Source organism: Leucopleurus acutus (genome assembly GCF_964270905.1).
Source record: "Leucopleurus acutus genome assembly, chromosome: 6".
Taxonomy (NCBI): domain Eukaryota; kingdom Metazoa; phylum Chordata; class Mammalia; order Artiodactyla; family Delphinidae; genus Leucopleurus; species Leucopleurus acutus.
Genome location: NC_139149.1, coordinates 57,346,806 through 57,360,851, shown reverse-complemented (window position 1 = coordinate 57,360,851; position 14,046 = coordinate 57,346,806). Strand labels below are relative to the sequence as shown.

At 39.5% G+C, this 14,046-nt stretch overlaps 1 protein-coding gene across 1 annotated transcript in view; it reads right to left on the bottom strand.

Annotated features, from left to right (window-relative positions):
- Nucleotides 1–3,741: 3,741 nt before the first annotated feature.
- The window catches only part of MYO3B (myosin IIIB), a gene marked incomplete at both ends in the record, with an annotated part of 388,194 nt that continues 377,889 nt past the window's right edge, over nucleotides 3,742–14,046 (bottom strand). The window contains 3 exons of the mRNA XM_082841630.1: nucleotides 3,742–3,880; nucleotides 5,578–5,624; nucleotides 5,999–6,105. Of these exons, the coding sequence (XP_082697756.1) occupies nucleotides 3,742–3,880; nucleotides 5,578–5,624; nucleotides 5,999–6,105 (293 nt within the window). The remainder of the gene's footprint in view (nucleotides 3,881–5,577; nucleotides 5,625–5,998; nucleotides 6,106–14,046) is intronic.

Sequence of the window (14,046 nt, the reverse complement as noted above, 5' to 3'; positions counted from 1 at the left end):
TCTTGGATTGTCCCCTTGATCATTATGTAGTGTCCTTCTTTGTCTCTTGTAATAGTCTTTATTTTAAAATCTGTTTTGTCTGATATGAGAATTGCTACTCCAGCTTTCTTTTGATATCCATTTACATGGAGTATATTTTTCCATCTCCTCACTTTCAGTCTGTATGTGTCCCTAGTTCTGAAGTGGGTCTCTTGTAGACAGCATATATATGAGTTTTGTTTTTGTATCTATTCAGCCAGTATATGTCTTTTGGTTGGAGCATTTAATCCATTTACATTTAAGGTAGTTATCGAATGTATGTTCCTATTACCATTTTATAAATTGTTTTGGATTTGTTATTGTAGGTCTTTTCTTTCTCTTGTGTTTCCTGCCTAGAGAAGTTCCTTTAGCATTTGTTGTAGAGCTGGTCTGGTGGTAGTGAATTCTCTTAGCTTTTGCTTGTCTGTAAAGGTTTTAATTTCTCTGTTGAATCTTAATGAGATCCTTGCTGGGTAAAGTAATTTTGGTTGTAGTTTTCTCCCTTTCATCACGTTAAATATGTCCTGCCACTCCCTTCTGGCTTGCAGAGTTTCTGCTGACAGATCAGCTGTTAACCTTATGGGGATTCCCTTGTATGTTAATTGCTGCTTTTCCCTTGCTGCTTTTAATATTGTTTCTTTGTATTTAATTTTTGATAGTTTGATTAATATCTGTCTTGGTGTGTTTCTCCTTGGATTTATCCTGTGTGGGACTCTGTGCTTTCTGGACTTGATTGACTATTTCCTTACCCATATTAGGGAAGTTTTCAACTATAATCTCTTCAAATATCTTCTCAGTCCCTTTTTTTTTCTCTTCTTCTTCTGGGACCCCTATATTTCGAATGTTGGTGTGTATTTTGTTGTCCCAGAGGTCTCTGAGATTGTCCTCAATTCTTTTCATTCTTTTCTTTATTCTGCTCTGCAGTAGTTATTTCCACTATTTTATCTTCCAGGTCACTTATCTGTTCTTCTGCCTCAGTTATTCTGCTATTGATTCCTTCTAGAGAATTTTTAATTTCATTTATTGTATTTTTCATCACTGTTTGTTTGCTCTTTAGGTCTTCTAGGTCCTTGTTAAACGTTTCTTGTATTTTCTCTATTCTATTTCCAAGATTTTGATCATCTTTATTGTCATTACTCTGAATTCTTTTTCAGGTAGATTGCCTATTTCCTCTTCATTTGTTTGGTCTGGTGGGTTTTTACCTTGCTCCTTCAACTGCTGTGTATTTCTCTGTCTTCTCATTTTGCTTAACTTACTGTGTTTGCGGTCCACTTTTCGCAGGTTGCAGGTTCGTAGTTTCCGTTGTTTTTGGTGTTTGCTCCCCGTGGGTAAAGTTGGTTTAGTGGGTTGTGTAGGCTTCCTGATGGAGGGGACTGGTGCCTGTGTTCTGGTGGATGATGGTGGATGTTGTATTTCTGGTGGGCAGGACTGTGTCTGGTGGTGTGTTTTGGGGTGTCTGTGAACTTATTATGATTTTATGTAGCCTCTCTGCTAATGGGTGGGGTTGTGTTCCTGTCTTGCTAGTTGTTTGGCATAGGGTGTCTAGCACTGTAGCTTGCTGGTCGTTGAGTGGAGGTGGGTCTTAGCATTGAGATGGAAATCCCTGGAAGAGCTTTCGCTGTTTGATATTATATGGAGCTGAGAGGTCTCTCGTGGATCAATGTCCTGAACTGGGCTCTCCCACCTCAGAGGCTCAGGCCTGACATCGGGCTAGAGCACCAAGACCATGTCAGCCACTCGGCTCAGAAGAAAAGGGAGAAAAAATAAAAGAAAGAAAGAAAGAAAAAATAAATAAATAAAGTTATTAAAATAGAAAAAAATTATTAAAAACAAAAACATTATAAAGTAATTTAAAAAAGAGAGAAAGATCAACCAAACCAAAAAACAAATCCACCAATGATAACAAGTGCTAAAAACTATACAAAGAAAAAAAAAAAGGACATTCAGAACCCTAGGACAAATGGCAAAAGAAAAGCTATACAGACAAAATCACACAAAGAAGCATACACATACACACTCACAAAAAGAGAAAAAAGAAAAAAATGTATATATATATTTAAAAAAAAGGAAGAGAGCAACCAAATCAATAAACAAATCTACCAATGATAATAAGCTCTAAATACTAAACAAAGATAAACATAAAACCAAAACAAACTAGATGCAGAAAGCAAGCCCCAAGTCTACAGTTGCTCCCAAAGTCCACCTCCTCAATTTTGTGATGATTCTTTGTCTATTCAGGTGTTCCACAGATGCAGGGTACATCAAGTTGACTGTGGAGATTTAATCCACTGCTCCTGAGGCTGCTGGGAGAGATTTCCCTTTCTCTGCTTTGTTTGTACAGCTCCTGGGGTTCAGCTTTGGATTTGGCCCTGCCTCTGCATGTAGGTCACCTGAGGGTGCCTTTTGGGAAGTCTGAGGTCTTCTGCCAGCGTTCAGTATGTGTTCTGTAGGAGTTGTTCCACATGTAGATATAGTTTTGATATATTTTTGGGGAGGAATTGATCTCCATGTCTTACTCCTCTGCCATCTTGAAGGCGCCCCGCAAGAAGGATGTTAAGAACATCTTTTCTAGAGAAAGGGTCTTGTTAGGTTTTCATATCACACAGCAATCTCTCACATATTGTTGTGCACAGAGTAGTTACTCAAAACACTTGTTGTACTGAATCACACTGAGTAATATAATATATGGTAAAACATCATTACAATAGGACTAGGCCAAACTTCATTGAAAAATCAGAGCTTATGGTGTAAGAAAAGTGATTAATAGTCTATCACATATAATTGAAAGTAACTTTCCTGTCAGATATGTTGTATAACTAAGTCTCTCCACTCACTCAAGGGTGGGCATTTACTGGATGTCCTCTCTGTGCAAGGCACCGTGCTAGGCTCTGTGCACAGAAAGGTGGACGAGACAAAATGCTTCCCTTGCAGCCACTCACAGCCTCATGGAGACAGCCAACCAGAGAATGGACAGTTACAAAACGATGTGACATGGACTCTGACAGGTCCAGATTTTCTTTCCATCTCATTCCTTTCTTTTTACTGCCAAGTTGATGGGGATGTCTTGGTAAGGTAGAATAAAGAGGCAAAGGCTTTATCAGGATAATAATTAGCAAGAGAGGGGTTCATTTGTCTTAAAGGAAGAACCTGAAAGATTCAGGTTCCCCTGAGCATGAAAAATTATCCTGGCCTCAGAGACCTTGAGTGTACTCCTCAAGGATGGGGGCACTCAGCAATGGAGCCCTGACCCTGCGGAGAGGCAGGATGGGGTAGAAAAGACCAGCAAAGGGGAAGGGGATGCAGTGTAGATGCGAGGAGGAAAGGGACTCCTGGATTTCCACAGGGGCGGATTCTGCATGGAATGACATGGTGGGAAAAATAAAGAAATATCATCAGTGTCCACACGTGAGACTGATACCCTCTTAGATGTTGGGGGCATGAATGATGGTTATTGCTGTAGTGGAGGTGTGCTCAGTGTCCCACAGGGACCCATGGGATGAGGAGAGGAGAGGTTGCCTAGGTCAGGCTACACAGCAGATGTGGGGAGGGTGATAGAGGTAGGAGAAAATGGTTTGAAATCTGAAAATTGTTCAGTAAGGCTCCAGAACAGACCACACGTCCATAGAAGCTGACCCCATTGCACGACTTTCTTATTAAATGACAATCAGTCAATTACCATGATTGTTCTTACCCTCAACAGACTTGGGGGGCAGGAAGTACAGCTCAGTGCTGAGCAGAAGATGCTCCCTTTGAGGATGAAGAAAAAAAGAGAGGGTGGGCTGAGCTGTCTTCCTCGGGGATAGAGCCCACAGGTGACAGAGATTTGTAATAGTCATCTTCCCCATCAAGCACTTTGATTTGGCTGCAACAAAGGAAAGAGTTTCAGCAGAAAAAGAAAACAAGTGCAGCAGTCATCAATGGGGCAGCTTAAGTTGTGTGAGTACTTGGAACAGGGTTGGGCCCCAACACTGAGTTGGGGGGGCAGCTTACGGTAGCTCAGGGTCCCCCAGCCCGGAGGAACTGGTGTCTGATCCACAAAGCCTTTCACATCTAGGTCAGACACTAATAATGGGCCCAATTTAGTGGTATCTGGAAATTGTAATCATATTGCAACTTAAATTATGTGAATTAACTTGTCTGGTTCCCTCTAGATGAGAAAGTTCCCTTCCTGATCTTTACTTCTCAGACTAGTACCAATTACCTACCTCACTCCTATTCTTTTTTTTTCTTTTACATCTGTACCTTTTTTTTTTTTAACATCTTTATTGGAGTATAATTGCTTTACAATGGTGTGTTAGTTTCTGCTTTATAACAAAGTGACTCAGTTATACATATACATACGTCCCCATATCTCTTCTCTCTTGCGTCTCCCTCCCTGCCACCCTCTCTATCCTACCCCTCTAGGTGGTCACAAAGCACCGAGCTGATCTCCCTGTGCTATGTGGCTGCTTCCCACTAGCTATCTATTTTACGTTTGGTAGTGTATATATGTCCATGTCATTCTCTTTGTCCCAGCTTACCCTTCGCCCTCCCTGTATCCTCAAGTCCATTCTCTAGTAGGTCTGCATCTTTACTCCCATCTTGCCCCTAGGTTCTTCATGAACATTTTTTTTTTTTTTAGATTCCATATATATGTGTTAGCATACGGTATTTGTTTTTCTCTTTCTGACTTACTTCAACTCTGTATGACAGACTCTAGGTCCATCCACCTCATTACAAATAACTCAATTTCATTTCTTTTTATGGCTGAGTAATATTCCATTGTATATATGTGCCACATCTTCTTTATCCATTCATCTGTTGATGGACACTTAGGTTGCTTCCATGTCCTGGCTATTGTAAACAGAGCTGCAGTGAACATTGGGGTACATGACTCTTTTTGAATTATGGTTTTCTCAGGGTATATGCCCAGGAGTGGGATTGATGGGTTGTATGGTAGTTCTATTTTTAGCTTTGTAAGGAACCTCCATACTGTTCTCTATAGTGGCTGCATCAATTTACATTCCCACCAACAGTGCAAGAGGGTTCCCTTTTCTCCACATCCTCTCCAGCATTTATTGTTTGTAGATTTTTTGATGATGGCCATTCTGACCGGTCTCACTCCTATTCTTAATCGAGATGCTAACAAGCAAATCAGCCACAAACTCCGCAGTGTCCCTGGCTAACCATTGGGGGCAATTATACTTTGTGTACCTTTAAGGCCCACGGGTAGGGGAACGTGGGGAAGCGGCCTATTTGCACTGCATGGAGTGCTCTGATTTGTGGGAGAGTTTTATACAGCCTGATACACGTCTCAAATTATGAGCACAGTACAATTTCCTGGGGTAATTATGAAAAATAACACTTGCCTTTTGGTGGCAATTTCAGTCTTTTCAGACAGAATAGATTCAAGTTTTGTATACTTGCTACTGTGAAAAGTAGTTTCCAGTGTCAATAATAGTGGTGATATCCCCACTGCATATTTTTAGAAGCCTCTCTGGAAAGTTTTGCATTTTCTATAATATCACAAAGGACCCCTTCTGTTTACAGTTGCTTAGAACTAAGAAGACAGATATTTACCCAAGTTTTCTTGGCTTCCTCTTGCTCCCTTGATATTCTAGAGCTCCCTGTGGAGAGGGCCAAGAACACACAGTCAAAGGAAAGCAGCAAGTCGTTAATTTTTAATTCAAAGTGATTTTGTGTTGAATGCAAGCAGATGCTGATAATATCAGAAGTCACAGCATAATTTTTTTGATCAAAGGGCTCAAGTGAGCCTGATGAAGCATGCATCTTGCTCGTCTTTGATAAACCACATCAATTATTCACCGTGAAGGCAGACATCCTGACATGAAAGCAACAGATAAAGGGCCTAAGCACATGTTCAAGAGGAGAGTATAAGAGAGTGGGGGCGGGGCTGGAGGGGCTGGAACAGGTATTAATAACAGAATTATTAACTGGAAACAAAGCCAGTGAAACAGCTTTATGGCCACTTTGAACTCACATTTAACTGGTTATAGTACATGGTGTCCTCAGGACTACTCAACATTTTGGGCTGCTGACATCTTCGGTGAGGTGTTCGCTGCTTCTGTGCAAGACCGTTTTCTGAATCTGCAACAGGATAGCAAAACTTTACTGTAAAGCATCTGAGGTTTTGGGAAAACTGAGTGTAAAATCGCTCATCACATAAATGCACATAGCAGAAACTCTGTCCTGTTTTAACGGGCACGTTAGAGCTTTGCTAATATTAGGAGAAATATCATGCTAAACACACACACACACACACACACACACACACACAGATTGCTAAGTGTAAACAAGGGCAGCTGTCGAGGACTTTGCCTACATCTTTCTTATGAGTCAGCAGTCAAGAGTGAAGGAAAGAAAATTGGTTTGTCCATGCTGGTGAAGTAGAGGTTGGTGGTCAGCCTTTGTAGAGTAGAGAATGCCCTCTTGGTGAGATAACTCAGTTAAGGCAATGAAGGCAATCTGGGGCAGTTTGCACCACATCCTACAGTGAGAGTTCAAAGACATCTGGAGCACACACACTCTTGGGTAGATGAGAAGCAAACCTTTTGGTGGGATACATTTTGGGGGGATACATTTTGGAGGGCAAATGGCTTGAGCTAGTATTTTCTGAAATGCTTTGAACAATACCACTGATCCATGCAGTCGCTGGAGGTAGTGTAAAGGAGAAGGGGAAAGGATGATTGCACGATTTCACAGAGCAGCCTCTCTGTGTTAGTCCTGATTTTGGAACCCTGGACCAAGAGTGTACTAGAAATTAAGAAACCACAGGTCCAACAAAGTCATGATTTATTTCCCTTCCAAGCAGATGATTTTCATGAAATCTGCTGTCCTTTTGGCACTATATCTGAATCAGGATTCAGCAGTTCTAACTTCTTGCCAACACACACACGCGTGCGCGCGTGCGCGTGCCTGCATGCACGCAAACACAGCCGCCATAAAATATTGCTCATGAATGTCATGGTTTGGAGAAGACATATCACTTTCTTGGACCAAGGGTATACCATAAACTAATTATTTATAAAAAAGAGTTGGAGCTTTGTATTTGGAATCATAGCTTGATTTCATTAGAGATTCCTACTATACAAGGAAATTCTGGGGGAATTTTCTAAGTGAAGAATGACTCAGCAAGGACCATAATGAAGAGTGAATTATCAATTTCCTAAGTATGAAGTTTTGCGTCTTTTTTTTTTTTTTGAATGGAACATATCTATGTTTGAACAAGACTATTAGAACCATACAGGACTTTAGGAACCATCCATTCTAAATACCCATTTTTTCACAAAAGGAAAAAATGAATGACACACCCCAGTTCAAGTGGCAGAGCGGGGACCCAACCTTAGATCTCTTACCTCCTGTTCTGGCAGTTAAAAAAAAAACTACAGCATATTGTCTTTCTTAATAAAAAAATTGTTTTAAAAAGTCAAATTTAGGGCTTCCCTGGTGGCGCAGTGGTTGAGAGTCCGCCTGCACATGCAGGGGACACGGGTTCATGCCCCGGTCCGGGAAGATCCCACATGCCGCGGAGTGGCTGGGCCCGTGAGCCACGGCCGCTGAGCCTGCGCGTCCGGAGCCTGTGCTCCACAACGGGAGAGGCCACAACAGTGAGAGGCCCGCGTATGGCAAAAAAAAAAAAAAAAAGTCAAATTTAAGTAAAAGTAAGCTCCATGAAAAAATATTAATTAGCTTAGCCATATGATGGTGCTTGCAGAAGGTTCCAATAACCTTAACAGACATCCCTGTCCACATCTTCAGGAACTGTGCAGAGAACAGGATTCAAGCCTCTGGTACTGGCGTCATCCTCAGAGTACAAGGAATCCAGAATTGATAAGGGTACTTTCTGATAGTTCCAACATACCTACCTCCATACGCTTTATGAAGTTCATATTCTGTAATATGGTAGAACATAAGGTTGTGAGGTTCTTTTGTTATCTCCTCTGATTCATAGACTAATGAACAGAAACATCTAGAGTTAAGGTTGCTGGTGTGAGTATGCACTGGAGATCTGACATCTACTCCCTCTTAGACTTTCTACTATTACAGGAATTCCAAACTTGACAACTCAAAAGACTGATCTTAAATAGTTTTGGGGTTCAGCTGACATTCAGCCCCATTCACTTGGACTTTATGTAAAGTTTACAATTGATCAGAAGCTTTTATTTTATATTCTCAACTGGGAATGCTTACTATAAGACGTGGTTCTCAACTTTTGCTCTTGATGAACTTGCTGTTTCATAGGTGGGTGTTCTTTTCCTGATTCTTAGAAAGAATTCAGTTATTGGATTGAATTTTACCTATTTTAACATTTCCCATAAATTAAGACAAACTGTTGGTATCTGGTGGTATCTATACCATACTAGAATCTAATGTAAGCTGGTGTCTGATTTAGCATCAATTTTTTTTTTTTTTGCGGTACGCGGGCCTCTCACTGTTGTGGCCTCTCCCGTTGCGGAGCACAGGCTCTGGACGCGCAGGCTCAGCGGCCATGGTTCACGGGCCCAGCCGCTCCGGGGCATGTGGGATCTTCCCGGACCGGGGCATGAACCCACGTCCCCTGCATCGGCAGGCGGACTCTCAACCACTGCGCCACCAGGGAAGCCCTAGCATCAAATTTTAATTTTCATTATTTTAACTTTAATATCTCTGTATTTCATGATGTTTTGCAAGAAGTGCCACAACTTCCAGGTGCTTTGCCATTGGAACAAATCTGAGTATCACTGATATATGATCGATCACAAGCAACCAAATAAATAATTGGGAAATGAATCATTATTCAATTACTGCTGTTGGAACAACTGGATAGCAATATGCAAAAAATGTAACTTAAATATACACCTTATAAAACTTATTCTATATGTAAAGAACTTTGCTCAGTATTGTAGGGAAGACAACAAGGAAAAAGACAAGGTCCCTACCTTCAGTCTAATAGAGAACCTTGAGTCTTAAGAGGTTAAGTGACTTGCCTAAGGCCATAGCTATTGCTGTTGGACTCAAATTAATTTTTTTTAATTCTAAATCTTTTACTTTTCTCAATATACTTCTTGATTCTCACCAGCCACAATAAATTCCAGATGAGCTATATAGTTAAACATTTTAAACATTCCCATAAAAACTTTAGAAGGAAATGAAATAGACTATATATCCTAAATGTGGAAGAAGATATTAGGGACAAGGATGGGTTCAATTATATTAAAGTGAAGTATTCTATATGATGGACAGTAACAAAACCTTAAGATGAAAGAAAGTGCAACAAAAGATAAAAACAAATTTAAAAATATAGACACAAAAGTCTATTATCCATAATGTGGAAAGGCTGAGGCAAGAGAAAGATGGAGAAATATTTATACATGTTGAAATGCAATTATGATATGAGATATTGAAAAACATTCAGCCACCTTGACAAAGAGCTTCAATTAAAGCAATTACTACTGTCTTTCTATTAATTAGGATAAATCAAAAAGTAAAAAGACAGTGTGGGAGAGGCCCCAGGTGCACATATGAGTCCATAGGCTCCACTTCTCCTGAAGTTACCTGACAATAGATAACAAAAGCTAAGCAACTTGTTCCAAGGAACATGTCCCAACAAAGTAAACCAAAAGAGAAAAAAATACCATTTGTACGAAGATGGATATAATACTTTAACTGAAAAAAGCTAGAACAATACTTTCTTTAACAGAAAAAAGCCAGAAACATGATAAATATTTGATAATTGGGGACAAGTTAACTCTGAGATATAAATATGATGTCATACCATAAAGGCACCAATGAGGATAAATATGGGTATGATACTGATAGATGAAAATTCAAAGTTCAGAAAAAGAAGCAAATACGAAATAGCATATGGCATACCGATTAAATCTAAATATGTGTGCACTTTGAGAAGTTTGTCATGATTTTTTTCCCTTAAAAATTTAAAAATAAAAAATGAGGCATGTTGGACAAAAATTATGATTTCTTTCAATATATAGAGAAACTATAGGTAAGAAAGGCTAAATCTGTAAGTGGCAGAGTGGAAGCTTAACCTCTGTCTTCTGGCTCTTGAGCCAGTTTGCTCATAGGAGATACAAAACAATAGGGTTACCTGGCACTTTCCTAGTTCATTTGACTAGTTTATGTAGGTAAGCTGGGCAGTTCAAGTTTGAAGATATACATTAGAATATGAGTTATTACTTTGAAGACAATGATGTTCATATTCTGTAAGTAGCCAACTTCCGTTTCACATAAATATTTGTTAAGCCAGGCCAAATTCTCCAGTTTGTAATACTCTGGGTGCTACCTACCTGTTGTGCTTTATAAAAGTATATCATATCATAGATACCAGTTTGAGCTTAACATAGGTTCTCTTTCCTTTTAGGAACCCCTGTACATTTCTTTTCCCCCTGCACTTTTTGATTTCATAGTTGAGACCTTGAATACACCCTTCTCTTCTGAGTTGTCACAGAGCTCTATAATAAACTGGAGAGAAATCTGTCGGAACATGGAAGAAATATGGAGAGAGTTTCAAGAGCACCAGGAAATGCATCCTCCTTATTCCCTGATTCCAGATCACTGTGTGGCGGCACAACTGGCCAAGTCCTTGGTGAGAGACAAATGGCTGAATTTAGTTGATAGCTTTGTTCCGTAACTTTAAACAACTGGTTTGGAAATTTAATATTTCAATTTTCTTTATTGAACATGCAGGTATATCCAAACTAGAGTTGCCAGATCAAATACAGGGTACCCAGTTAAATTTGAATTTCAGATAAACAACCAATACCTTCTGAGTGTGAGTATATATTCAGAACATACTTATATTAAAAAGTGATTGGTTGTTAATCTGAAATTCAGATCTAGCCAGGTGTCCTTTTTTCCCCCTAAATCTGGCAACCCTAATTCAAACACAATTTTAGTTACAAATGAGGCTTTTTGTTTTCTCTCAGGGTCTCAGAGATGAAGAAAGAAATGACTTCCTTTACTCTATTTGACTTGCTGAGTTACAGCTACTTTGGCCACAAAGGCTCTTGCCTAACATTGTCCCCTAACACTTAGTTTCACTTTCCATCACCCATTACAGATGTGCCAGTTCTGGTAAATTTCCTAGCTGGGCTTGCAGCGGTGGAAGGACAACCACAGGGACGGCAGGATGGCACATGCAGCCAAAATATTCCCCGTCCTGGGTGGGACAGTATGGATTCCAGGTCCCTGAGGAGTGGACAGGCAGTGAGCAGGGTTCTTGGGAGAGGGCATACTGGGAGAGCCATAGTCTTTGCACCGTCCTTGAGGGCCTCTGCAGACAGGGATACTTTCTGAGCAGTATGACTGCTGATCTGATTGCCATTTTGTGGATGAGGCATTCCCAGCGTCACTTGCCAAGTAAAGCATCCCCCTGAGCCCTTTAGCAAACACAGTGTTCAGCGTTCCAGATTTACAGATGGCAAATCCTGTACAGAGTTACGAGATACATCCTACTTAGGGTCATCTTCTTCACACTACAGTAGATGTTCAGCTTTTTAAAATACCAGTGCTCAGATAAGGACCTTGATAGATCTATCTATCTATCTATCTATCTCATATACATATACATATATATATATATATATATATATATATATATATATAAAAACACATATTTTATCTCCTTAGGTCGTTCTAATGTGCAGCCATGGCTGAGAGACAAGGTACTAGACCATCTTAAATCTTCCCTTCCCAATAACAACCACACTGGCAGAAAGTCTGCAATAATCTGCACTACCTTAAAAATGCAGTCTTTGGAAAATTATGGAGTTATGAAATCTATGGAATTAGGGTTGCCAGATTTAGGGAAGAAAAAAGGACACTGAGCTAGATTTGAATTTCAGATAAACAACCAGTGTGTTGTAAAGCATTTGCTCCTGATCTGCTGAGGCATGGGCTATGTCAGGGATGCTCAGAGCCTTGACAGGGAGTAGAAGGGGAGAAATTATGACTGGTAGTTCAGAGATAATTCAATTTTAAGTTATGACATGGAGGATGATAACCTCTGTGGTTAGGCTCCTTGCTTTTATATCTAAGGGGTCTGAAGCCCAGGGAGCTTGGGGCCCTCTGCTGGTCTCCCCTCAGGGCCTAAGCCTTGGACTCAGGTCTTTTGATTCAAACCTCAAGGCCCAGGCCATGGTCTCTATTACAATGCTTTTTCTTTAAATGAGACGTTCTTATAAGCTTTCACCTTACCACATCTAACTTCGGGAGGGACGAAGGAATTCAGTAGGCTTTTGTAAAACACACACACACAACCAGAAAGAGAGATTTTCTCCTGGGGTGCATGTAATTCAGATCTTCCTTTCTAAGATGAAAGGAAAGCTACAAATTTTCCCAGTTGCCATGTTATGTCATGAACAATCTTCTTCAAAATTGCAAAACTGCTACAAAGAAAATATCCCTGAGTTAAATTAGTGCCTGTGGAAGATGGTGGAGTTATAAATTTTCTATATGGAATTCTCCCCTTATTAGTTAGGGAAGTGGTAATAACTTCCGCTAAAACGATCTCACAGCTCAGGTCCTGGCACACACTCAACAAACAATGAATGACTGAATGAATGAATGGTTACTATTCATCATTCTTGTTAAGGTCTGTTGTATCTCTGTGGTCCACTCTTTGTTTCTGTCAATTAGAATATTATTGCCAAGGACTTTCTTATCCTGGGACATCTCTGGGGAACCTTAGTCTACCAAGGAGGGCGATGAAACTGGCCTTTTAAAAACAAGGTTCATTAAGTATTTTTTTCTTAATATCCTTTCAATATTTTTTCTAGGAATATGTATTCACTTTTTTAGCCAGAAAAACCAAAACCAAAACTTAATCATTCATCTAATTTGTTACTACTTTTCCCCACACTTAACAATAAAGTCATAAATGTTTTCCCATGATTTAATCTACTTTAAAAATAGTATTATACTTCTAGAGTTACATTTTTTAAAGTAATGAATGATGTTCAAATAAGTTAAGCAGTGAAAAAAAAAAACCCCAATCCCATTCCCATAATAGTAGCAAATGATGGAACAAGTTTCTTATCTGTCTTCCAGTTTAGTCTAAATGGCATCATTTCTAATAGCTGCATGCTATTTCATTTTATGAATGAACCGTGATTAACTTATACAGTTTCCTGTTTTGGGCATGGAAGTTGTTTCCAATGTTTTTCTCTAATAAGCAATGCTGTGAGGAACATACTTATAGTTTGATCTTTGATAATTCACATTATTTTCTTAGGATAAATCCCTAGAAGTGGAATTACTGGCCGAAGACTATACATATTTTAAAAACTTAAAATTTTATTTCCAATTGCCTTCTAGGAAGTGGGTAGCAAAATATACTTCTACCACCTGTACCTGATATTACCTGTTTTTGAAGGCCTTCACCAGCATGGGTCAGCATCTTTAAGAAAAAGCCTGACAATTCAATAGGTGAAAAAATGGCACGTCATTTGTTTTAATTTGCATTTCATTGATTACTTGAGAGGGTAAGTGCCCTTCCTTTCCCCCTTCCCATGTTATTAGCCATTTGTGTTTCAGGATTCCTCTTGAGTTGGAAGCAGCAGCAAAGTTCAAAGGTCCCGGCTGGACCTAAAAAGGATGGAACTAGTTGCCTGTCTGGTGTGAAAGGATGAGAGGTCCCATTGGCTAGTAGGTGTAGAGATGCCCATTTTTCAAAATTACCATGTTGTGGGAAAGTATTTCTCAAACTTCTGCATTCATCTGCCACTTCAGTATTTTTTGCTATATTCGAGACACCTGTACTATTCTTTATTTAATATTTTAAAATCAGCCAATTTCTTTTTCTCTTAAATACATTTCTTTAAAAATGAAACTACTACTGTAAAGGGAAAACATGTGTCATTTGCCATAAATAGAAGTAAACCGTAAAGTAAATACAGTAAGAACAAAACAATATTCTCACAGCTGAGCTAGGTTCTGTTTCCCACAGAACATTCTGGGCTTCTTAAAGGTTTGTTAAAAAGACAGGTGAGTAAATGTGAGAGGAACGTAAGACATACTAACATCACTATGACT